General features: G+C 42.3%; 1 protein-coding gene across 1 annotated transcript; it reads left to right on the top strand.

Annotated features, from left to right (window-relative positions):
* The first annotated feature begins 213 nt into the window (after window positions 1–213).
* On the top strand, window positions 214–11,358 carry OSGIN1 (oxidative stress induced growth inhibitor 1). Its single transcript, XM_082320278.1, has 6 exons — window positions 214–342; window positions 4,590–4,692; window positions 7,217–7,353; window positions 7,674–7,865; window positions 8,201–8,292; window positions 8,960–11,358. Exons 2-6 carry the CDS (start codon window positions 4,608–4,610, stop codon window positions 9,951–9,953), a joined length of 1,500 nt encoding a protein of 499 aa, XP_082176404.1. The 5' UTR covers window positions 214–342; window positions 4,590–4,607; the 3' UTR covers window positions 9,954–11,358.
* Window positions 11,359–11,642: the final 284 nt, after the last annotated feature.

The following is an 11,642-nucleotide window of genomic DNA, read 5'->3' as shown; positions in this document are numbered from 1 at the left end:
TATTTGTTCAATGCAGGACTTCTGCCATACATGGCTCCTATAAGCCTGCTTTTGCTGTAGTCGTGTAGTCTGCTGAACATTACTAAAGGAAAAATCACTACATCATTCATTCACAAGCTAGGAAGGAAAATATTCCTGCTGACTCATGCTTATAAGTATTTTCCTTGCTCCGCCTCCATTCATTTCAGCTCCTCCTCTCCTCTCTTAGTGCTGGTAGCCTACTATATTTAAACAGCTGTCTTAGAGCAGAGGCAGGATTCAAGGCTTGTAGTTTGGTTGGCTTTCCTGACTGTACAGGCATTTTCATAAAGATCTTGCTTCTCATCGGTCCTGCTGCTAAAGGTAAGAAGTTATAAGTAAATGTAGAGCTCTGTCTGGCATACTGTAACCTTGCTTTCTGAATTATCACAGGGATGTTTTTAGAAAGGTATTATTTTTATGTACCATAAAGGTGAATTTTTTTCTACATACTTGAATTGTGTTTGTGGGGTAACTGGCCTGGTATGTAAGAGTGGTAATGCAAATGGAGGGAAATTTCTGAAACTTGTAGGCAAGTATAAAATGTAAAAGCTCTTGAGATTTCTGTTTTTTAAAAGCACTAATTAATTAAATTTTAAAAACTGCTGGTGAAATGAATGGGTTGATGAAGAAAAGAAGCTGAAAAAAATTGTTGCATTTGTGTCAGCATTGTTCTTGTTTAAACCTGAGTGTCATGGTAACTCTTTCAGTCACTTCCATTATTTATATATACTGACTGCACTGCTCTTTTGAACTCTCCCCATGTGCTGTACAGGCCACACTTGGTGGTCCTTACTTGAGCAAAGTCTCATTGATGTTATAGGGAGAGCTGTTTGCATATGGCTGATGTGACTTGGCTTTTTATTTCTGCTAAAGATCATTTAGTGTCATTGTCTTGCTAAATGCATCTTTGCTTTTTCTTTTACTCACTTAAAACCTGTTTCAGTTGTGCAGCCTGGAACTACCAGGGGCCACACTGACCGACTTTGTGAGTTTTAGTCCCTCTAGGCTTAAGGCTGTGTCAGGGAGGTATGCAGAGTTTGGCCCAGAATGAGCTGGGTGCTTTTCCAAGCCAGAACAATTATGTAACATCACATAGACACTGAAATGCTTTGGAAGCAGCGAGGAGATAAATTGTGGAGCTTGCAGCATGCTCCCAAATGAAGAGGAGGAAAGAGACACCCATTTAAAGTAGGAAGCCTAAAGCAGGAGCCAGAACAGGGATCAGTGTCACTAAGCTGACTAAGTGCGAGTGCCCAGCAGCCTACTCTACGTAAAAGGAGGGTGAGAAGAGCAGTCTTGAGTTTCTTGCTAGCTCAGGAATTCTCTTGCTGCTAACTAGTTCCGTATAATTTGAAAGGAACTTCAATGTCCAGTATGCTTTCCAATAGCTTCTGTAAGAACAAGCTTTCATCTGCTACACTGTACTAGCTGTACAAGTTATTGAGGTATATGTGGTCCCTTGATCCTAAGATTGCAAAAAAAAATTAATCCACCTTTACTTCTAATGGAAAAGTGAACATCTGGCCTGAAACTGAAATGCCTGAGATGCGATGAGCTTGGTTTTACCCCCAGAAGTCAAACATTTAGCCTACAGGATGGGAATAGCTATAAACAGGTTTAGCATCTGGTTCACTTTCTACTTAAAAAGAAGAATTATTAACTACGAATTATAGACACAGCAGCTATAGGATGTGGAAGGGACTTCTCCCATTTGTAGAGGTATGCTAGGATAAACAGAAGCATTTCTGATGGTTAATCTTGTGTTGATAGAATTGTCCAGTGTCAAAACTTCAGGAAGCAAAGCATGTAGCACTACAGTGGTCATTATGGGGTTTTGTGAACCCAGATGCTGAATAAAACCATGGCTAAAAATAGTCATGTATGTGCACAGATCTAGTAATTTCATCAGAATAACAATTGTGCTCCTCTAGGTGTTAGTGTTTGTTTTAATTCCAGCAAATGCTGCTTTTTCATGTATCAGAAGGTACAGAATGGAGGAGGGTGAAATGAGAGCGTTATCACTGAGCCTGCGGCTGCTGGCTTTGCTCTATATCAGGGTGGGGTAGGGTGGCATGGTGCAATGGCCAGGAGCCAAGGCAACCTTCCTGTAAAGCAAACAAGACTGCCAGGCCGACTTCTACTGTCTTGTGCCTTTTTTGTCCCCCTCAGGCTCCCCCAGAAAAATGCTGGCATGCAATGGCATGACTTTGTGCCCAAGTCTTACAGACGGGCTTGCAGGCTCATTATTTATATGCTGGCTTTGCTGCTGTCCTGGAACTGTTGCCATGTGCTATACTGGGTTGGTTCAGCAGTCCTTGCTTCCAGCAAAAATCCCATGGATGTTGCTGGGTTACCACTGTCTACAGAGTGCATACAGTCTTTCCGTGCATGCTGCTGCAGAGTGCTATGGTGCAGAAACCTGGAAGGTTGCTTCTAGAGATCTTTCTTACCTCTTCCAGACTCCCAATAGTTTCACAGAAATAAGATGTGTGCTCTGTGTTAGGAAAAATTAATAAGAACTTGTTGTCTTATGTAGTACAGCTATGGAGAGGGATTTATTTGTTACCATGGAGAAGAAACCTCTGTTAACCTTCAGATAGGTACTGTGGTTTAGCTGGTTTGAGGGGAATACCTTACTGGTCACACAGGTGTCCTGTTCCTCTGGTGTCTCTGGCCATCCTAAGTGCTAGTGCTGAATTCTACCAATTGCAACTCTGGAGCTTTGTGGTAGGGAATTATTTGGGGGTAAATTTACACGACAGTCTGCTGAAGGTGGTGCAGGTTTTAGTTCATGTGGCAGAACCTACCCAAAAGGCTGGGGAAATACTTGGGCAGTTAGGCTGTGCTCCTGCAGCTACCAGGGTTGGGTTAATATGCCTTAAGGGGTTGATGCATGCCTTGGTATAGACACAACACACAAAGTGTTCATCTTCTGTAGTGTATGCACCTACCTTCAAGTCTCAATTAAACTGGGAACCTAAGCTCCCTTGAAATCCAACTCCCTTCAAAGCTAGATGCTTGAAATTACTTAAATTAGAAAGCATGACTATTATGTCTTTTAAGTGGTTTTTGCCCTGTCAGGCAAAATGCATGAGTCTCTTAGGCAAATGCTTAGTTAAGCGGTAATAGGGAACCAGTAGGTATTCCTGAATTGTAATCCAAAAACTTGGACAAAGCTACTAGTTTTGAAAGTTTTGAATTCAACTTGTAAACCTTACGTGCCTTGACTTGGATGAACCCAGTCCTCTTGGAATAGCTCTGTCTAGCCCAGTGATGGCTGTATATTGGTGTACATGAGAATTGTCACATCCTTGCAGGCAAATGCACTTACAAGACTCCTGAAGCCTGGTATTCTGCAAATCCTAAACTCACCTGTGGTTTTCTGGCTGCTCACTCAATCACCAGGGTCTTACCGCATTACTGTAGTTGCTGGTGATGTAAATGTCAGGCTTAAAGTGGAGCATTACACTTGTAGGATGACATTTGCTGCAATACCTGTGTCAGAGGCAGTGATGTGCCAGACCTTATGGGAGTGTGCAGTGTGCTTGCCAAAGATTTTTCTGCACTTGAAAAGGGTGTGGAGAGCATGCCCCACTGAACAAAGTCATGCCATTCAGTGAATTTTTACTTAGCTTTCCAAAATGAGAGTAATGTTTTTAGAAAAGACTGTTCTCTGTGGAATAACTTAAAAGCTTACGCAGAATTTTGAAAATTTCATTTTTACTATGATACAGATAACTTTTTAACTTCTCTAGCTTAGTGACAGTATAGTTGAATTCCCTGAAAAACTAAAGAAGTCATTATTTGACATGGTAGGATTCCTGCAGGAATGGCAAAAAACTTTGATTCACTGTTCATTGAATATCTGCACAACAATCAGATGAATTTTGTAGATTCCACTCTAATGACACCTTAGCCTCCAAGATAATAAATTTGTTGTATATTTTGTTTAAAGACTTGCTGTTATTTATTTGTTTAGACCTAGAACTCTCTACTTTCTGGAAAATTAAGAAAGAAGGTTCAGGAACTAAACTAGCACTTCTCAAAACCCTTTAGTGGTGGAATGGCACATATTTGAAAATGCAGCCAAGAGATTTCCAGTCTTTGGGCAGAAGTCTTGAGTGAGGTTTGCTCTACTTACCAATAAATGTGCAAGTTGCTTTAAAAAGTACAAAGCATTCATTAATGGATTCATGATAATTATGGCAATAGTATTTTTCTACAGAGTATGGGCAGAAGCAAAGTTTTCTTTAACAAGCTGCAGCCATCAGTTACTGTAGTCAGAGGGTTACTGAAGTTGCCAGCTGTTCTGGAAGGCCTGGAATTTGTGTGTGGAAGAGAGAGATAAGGGTCCTCTCCCTTTTTTTTATGGTATAATCAGGGAATCATCCTTTGGTTTTGGGGGCGGGAGGAGAAAAAGATAAGTAGGCCTGTCCTGAGTGTGGAAGTGTCATGTGGTGGTCTGCAATGCAAGGATAGTACTTTAGATCAGCCTGGGTTTGTAGGCTATGGAAAGTCGTGTGTTTTGTTAAAAAAGCAAATAATTCAAACCTTATTTGTTTAAACAGGTAGACTCCAGGACCTAAATGCTTCCAGACAGGAAGATGTATGCATTATTGAACAGACCCCAAAATAAGAGCGGGTTCAAGCCGCTGCCTGTCGTGATCATAGGTAAGTTTTCTCCTGCCAGCATTGCTGTTTTCTCTAGTGCTGTTGTTGCTTTGGACTTACTGTCTTCAGCTCTTGTTCTGCATGTTCTTACTCAAACCAGAAATGCCTGGCCACTATTTCTGTCTCCTTTCCCTGACAGCCAACCTATCTCTAGTACTAAGAGAAAGACCACGAAGAGTTGTGGGAAGTCGGAACAAGGTATTTGACAAACTAAAACACATACCTTTTTTAATAGAAAAATTGGTAACCTTTTGGGCATCAGTTCAGCTGGCCCTGTTTTTTCTCTGTTGGATATCTAGAAGGAGTTGAAACCTTTTCACTACAGATAATCACTTCACAGCAAGTTGATTAACTATCTGTAGTGCTTTAACTGAAGGTGTGTTTGTGTTATCTTTTTTCCCTATGGTGTGTGTTTAGAAAGTGCTTCAGATGCTGTTAAAGCATCTGGAAATTTTTCACAGATTTCTTTTAAAATGCAAGTCAGCTACACTGATTTTATACAGATTTAATAGAATGGTAAAAAGCTGTGGGTTTTCTACCAGTTTAGAAAACAGGTTATGTAGTAACTGTCTTGTCTCCCTTGCAAGAGCTTTGTAACGTGAGTAAAGCATGAGTAGTGATGTCAGTGCCTTCTCCTCTGTGACCAATCGTGAGCTGTGCTCAAGCGCAGGTGTTGGACCCTGTTCATCTGACATGTTTAAATGCCTTGTAGAGCTGGGTTCCTTCCTTATCTGCCATCTAATTTATGGCCCCCAAGAGAGCTAGTCCAAAGTTAGCACACCACATAAATAGCACTTAATCCTTGCTAACAGTGAGTTTGACAAGGACACTACTACCAGCAGGTTCTAGTCTGAGAGTGACTTTGTACTGCCCAGTTGAACAATTCTTCAGGTAGGAGGGAGGACATTTTGGTACATCCCTAGTGCACCTACGCAGGGACCCAATGTGGCTATATCACTAAAGCCTCAGAAGCACCAGTGTGAAGATGTGCACTCCACGGAGCCTGTTGGACTGAAGCAGCTCAGCTGTTTCACTGCAGCTGGACATTGCATGCAGGTTCCAGCTGCTTCCCCAGGCCCTGTTCTGAGAAGGCTATGGATTCCCTCTGCTGCACTGGGCAGCTTCATGAAAGCAGTTGCTTTCTAGAATAGTTTGAGCCCCAGAGGCAGCTGTGCTTGTGACTATCCATATGAAACTTAGGTGTGGTTCAGAGTAAGTCCTCTGTGTGTGTTCCTGAGTGTTGTGCACTTAAATGATTTAAGTTTGGCTTAGGTATCTCCTTGTACTTCCTAAAGCAAAGGAGTAAGCTGAAAGGTGTTATATTTTACCATAGCTGCAGTTTAGTTTGCTTTTAATTTCTGTTGCTGTTGGTTTTAGATAACTTCTCCTGCAAGTGGAATGTTCCACACACTGACCTGCAGCTGCTGGTCCTTGCTCAGCACAGCAGACTTTGGCCCCAGCTGTGGTGTGTACTGCCCTTCACATAGCTCAGCTTGCTGTTAGCTTTACAGCCTGAGCCTCCCTCTGTCTCAAATCCCCAGGAAGCAGCCTTTGCTCTAGTCACTCATGCAGCACAGGCACTGGGTCAACGCAGCCTGCTGCTGTGTCACTTCAGCGCTCCTCCCCTATATCGTCACTGCATTATGTAATGGTGGTTAGTCACATACTAGTGAGCAGCAAAGCCTGAGCAGCCAGAGAGGCTGACACCTAGTTATGCAGACACTGTAAAATATTAAACATACTGGAGAAGAGCCATGTGAAAACTTTCCATGGGCTACTCTCACTGGGCTTTGGAGTCGCATATATCAAGTTTTTCTGCTGGCAGCTGGTGGTCAGCAGGAGGAGTTCAGTCATCCAGCAATCTGTTCAAAGTGCTGTATTCTGGGGTGGGGGTGTCTTGGCATGGCAGAGAGACTTTTTTTCCTTAACACACTCTGGTACCGTGGTAGGGCTGGTTCCCATTTGAAAGTGTCCTCAAGAGCAGTTAGTCAAAACTGCTATTGGCAGATATCCCTTACTAGATGGTATTTGTTACTGAGCAGAGCTGTTTCCCGTTCACTTTAATAGTCACTCTTTTCTGGACTTACTCTGTAACCTCTCCACACTGAACTACTCTGCTTTGGTGTGAAATGTGCATCCAGGAGAGCTGAGACCCCCAGTCAGTATGTGACCAGTTTCTAAACCTTTAAAGAAGTTAATGAGCAATAATTCAATTCATCAGCATGCTAGAGACTTCAAGCTTCAGGTGAGGTTAACATCTGGCTTGTTTAACTCAGTGTTTTTTTCAGCAAGTTCTGAAGACCTTACAATGCAAATAGATACAACTGAGGAGGAGAAGGGGACATAAGAGAGTAAAATGACTTCCCAAACTCCATCCAATAGGTCAGTGGTCAACCTGGAATAGAAAGTCCCCTGTATCTGCAGCACTGTCTTATCCTTTGAATTGGTCTGGATATTAGAAACCCTTCTGAAAGGACTGCTTTATCTGCAGGAGTATAAATTCTTCTCCATTGTGTCTTTTTAGGGAATGGACCTTCAGGAATTTGTCTCTCATATTTGCTGTCAGGCTACATCCCTTACTTCAAAAGAGACTCTCTTCATCCTCATCCCATTCTTCAGAGGAAACTGGAAGAGGCACCAGATGTCTCCATTTTGGACCAGGTTTGTGTGAAGAGAAACAGTGTAACATCATAGTAAAGCATCCTAGGGGTATATTATAAGTGATAACCTCATTTGAATTTTCAAAGTACACAGACAGAATGAGCCTTAAGCAAAGTACTTTTAGTTGTCCACGTCTCCCTTGTATGAAATGCCAGCATTGCTGCAAAGATCCTTGAGGTAGTCCTTGGGCAATAACAGGGTCTGTGTGCCAGTAAATGAGCTTCACAGAACACCAAAACCACTGATTGGAAATACTGGAGTAACAAGTAGTCTGCTGCCTGGCAGCATGCATTTTTAACATCTAATCTGCCTCTCTTTAGGATTTGGAGTATCTCTCTGAAGGCTTGGAGGGACGATCCCACAGCCCTGTGGCTCTTCTGTTTGATACTCTTCAGCGTCCAGACACAGACTTTGGTGGAACAGCAGAGTCTGTCCTCACTTGGTGGCACGAGGCTGACAGAGTCGTCCCCCACCTGGTCCTTGGCAGAAATGCTCCTGGAGGTGCCTGGCATGTATGTGCATTGAAGCCTAACTGCTTAGGTCTGCATGTTGTAAGATAGCCAAATGTGTTGACTGGAGAGGCAAAAGCTCCTCTCATGTGCAAGTCAGCCATGTTTGATTTTATGTATATAGACAAGTGAAAGTTTAAAAGGGGAAAAAAGCATGAGAGGCATTTATATTTCCAGTCTATTGTTCTTTTTGGAGAACATGGATGGTTTCATCCATGACAGCAGATCAGAGGAAATCACTAATTTCATGATCTGTGCCATATTGAAACATGACAAAATTGCATTTCACTTCTTACATTAAATAACTGAAAGTCTTTTTACTGTATTTCTTGTTCTAGTCTATTGAGGGCTCTATGATTACCCTGAGCAGAGGGGAATGGATGGGACTCCCCGATCTCCCGTTCAAAGACTGGCTAAAGCAAAAGAGAAGGTAAGATATCTATGGTGCGATTACTTGCAAACATCTGGAGGTTATCTGAGAACCTGGAGTGGAGTGGACTCCTTGAATGTAGCTACCCATCTGGTAATGGATGATTCTAGTGAGAGAAAGAACACCCTCCCACCCCCAGTAAAAATCCATTCAGGGATTCAGGTAAAGTTGCAGTGCTGCTTGGAATGTGTTGTTCTCAACACCCACTGGGGAGATGGATCACAGTGATCATGAGTTCTGAATAAAGCTTGGTAAAGGCATGGTCATCTGACTCCTGTGTCTACTGCTGCTGTCCCTAATGACAAGTTTAATCAGTTCTACTCTGCAGTCTCTGAGGTGCTTTCTGCTCTTGAGATGTGTAACAATTAATCTTAAAAAGTCCAGGAGTTAAAAATGGAATGGAAGCAAGATGTGAGAGGTTTAAATGAGCAACCATGTTCTTAGGGATGGGATTCATGCTAAAGAAAGCTGCCTCTGCCCAACAGCTTGTGGACCTGAGTGTTAGCTTTATATACCAGGAATAATTTTTGCTGAAGTCAGGGAAACTAGATAAGTCTTCTCTGGTATTGCCAGGATAGATGGCTCTAGGATACATTCAGTGGAAGAGGGGAGAAATTCCAGTCTCTTACTGAACTGCTGCTTGACCTTTGTTTGTACTATATTACAGATGTCTCAGAAACAATAGAGCCACAGCAGAAGACATTGCTCAATATTACCAACACTATGTGATGAAGAAAGGACTGCAGAAGAATTTCAGATGTGGTACTGTTGTGACCTCTGTGAGGAAAGTAAGTGTAGAGAGCATCTCCAACCATGCACAGAAAGATCTGCAGGAGAATAGTGACTCACTCTGGAACTTCAATGAGAAAAGTACAGAGGTCTTTCAGGTGGATGGATTTTTCAAAACTGTGAAAGGTGATAAAGAGCCCTTCTCCATCTGTGCAGAGAATGTGGTCTTAGCTACAGGAACATATGATAGTCCTACTTGGCTTGGGGTCAAGGGAGAGAACCTTTCCTATGTCCATCACCAGCTGTCTGCCCTAGAGGAAGCAGTGAAGAACAACATCATTGGCATCATGTCAGATCCAGTCTTGATTGTAGGTGCTGGTCTGACAGCCGCTGATGCGATTCTCTTTGCTGACCATTGCAATATTCCAGTAATCCATGTTTTTCGGAGACGAGTCAGTGATCCTGGTCTTATTTTTAACCAGCTCCCCAAAATGATGTACCCTGAATACCACAAAGTCCATCAGATGATGAAAGAACAGTCAGCTGCTTGTTCTGGGCCCTATGAGTGTTACATTAGCCTTCCTGAACATCATGTGCTATCCTTTGGCAAGGACAAGAAATGTATCTTTCAAGACAAGAATGGTTACCAGAAAGCTTATAAAATTTCTATGGCTCTTGTTCTAACTGGCTCAAACCCGAACCTCTCCTTTCTGTCAAATAATGGCATTGACTTGGCAATGGAAAGTGACCAGCCAGTCAGTCCAAAGAGGAATCCCATAGATGTTGACCCATTCACCTATGAATGCACTCAGGAGAAAGGGCTTTATGCTCTAGGACCTCTAGCTGGAGATAACTTTGTACGCTTTGTACAGGGAGGGGCTCTGGCTGTTGCCAGCTCTCTGTTAAAGAAAGCAAACAAAAATCCCCCCTAACAAAAAAAAAATCCCTATGCTGACTGTGTCTGAATGGGTTACTGCTGTTTTCTTAGAGAAGCAAGTCATCTGATTTGTACATCCTCAAATGTAAAGCCCGCTCCTGGTGTTCTCCAAGGTTATGCAGAGAGTTACTAAGTTCTTGCTGAGTTATTTGAGAAGATTAAGTGACCAAATACAGAGTGGGTTTCACACACGGCAGTACCTTCAGTCCCTGGGGATTCAGTTCCTCTCCTGCATAGCTGTGCATGAAGGCTGCAGGGGCTTTGAGTCTTGTGCCTGGAAAAGCAGGGGGCAAGACAGTGATTGCTCTTCTATGCAACACCTTCCAGGTTGCTGAAAACTGAATTGGGGAACAATCCATGTTAATTATTTCCAGACAGCAGGCTGACAACCCTGTATCGGTCAGTGTCTTACAGTGTTTTTTCATGAAGCAATGTAAGCTGATGTGGTTTTATTTGTTCCTGTGGCTCAGCTGTATGTTCTTATTAGACCAGAAATCACTGAAAGATGCTGCAGGTACCTCTCTGGCACATGAAGCGGTACTCCGCAAATAAAAACTGACATAGAAACAGTCAAAACTGTATTGTCTCACTGACACCAGCAACAAGTAATATGTAAAATCTTTTTAATCAAGAGATTCCTGTGATATATTTTTTTTATCTCTTTGAGAAGGAATGGTACTGATTTAAAAACACTTGGTTTGCCATCTTGGAGCTTTCTACTTTCTAAATCTGAAAACTGTGATAGCCAAATTCTTGGCAGCTGCTGTAGAGACAGCAGAACTAAAGGGGAGCTACTGGTCTGTCTTGTAACTGCCCAGGTACTGTATGGGGCTTCTGCTGCACAGAGTATTTCAGAAAGATGCAATATGTTATATATTGTGTGACTTTCTAATGTAATGTGGTTTGTTTTTTTTTTTAAAGAATGCTATTTGTGTAAAGGGGAAATTGGCACAGTCACTTTTTGGTAGTTTTGTGCTCTGTATAGCAACTTTTTATACTAGCTTTCTAAAAGATTTTTATTGGCAAAATATTTTGTTACAGTCTTTCATTCAGTGTTTTGAATGAGCTGGGGTGGGTGGGAATGATGCCTTATGTTGCAAACAGCATTCTCAACAGACCTACAGGGCCTTTCATACCTCTCACAGGAAAAATCAGAGTCATAGCTAATCGTATTTGATGTAAAGACAGACTCTGCTCCCTGTGCTGCACTGAAACTCACTGACATGATGGGATGCTGCACATGTCTCTGGAAAGCTGGGTATGTGGAGACAGTGGCTGTTTGTAAATGAATCAGCCTCAAGTTTGGATGTGTAAGGAGCTTGTCTGTGGTGTTGCTGTATCACACTTGAATATTTTGGCCACTGACTATTCTTGTATGAAATTTTTCAATAAACTGGTTTTGGACTTAGTCTGTGTTTGTTTTTTAACTCTGACTTTGAATCTTTTACCCAGAGAAGATCTAGTGAACTGTTCATCAGCTTCCTAGCAAGCACCAGGGTGTGGTTTGTGCCTGCTAAATCCTGCATCTTTCTGTTCGCTAAGGAGCACAACGCTATGGATTTGCTTTCTGTCCATCTTCCTCTCTCCAGTAGGATGGAGAATACTTGCAGAATACTTTGTCGGTCTCTCTCTTGTGAGGCTAAAATGCAATACCAAACCAGGCTATTTGCCAAGTGTGTTCTTG

Source organism: Platalea leucorodia (genome assembly GCF_965183815.1).
Source record: "Platalea leucorodia genome assembly, chromosome: 8".
Lineage (NCBI taxonomy): Eukaryota > Metazoa > Chordata > Aves > Pelecaniformes > Threskiornithidae > Platalea > Platalea leucorodia.
Note: the sequence above shows the minus strand (reverse complement) of the source record. Positions and strands in the feature narration are given on the sequence as shown.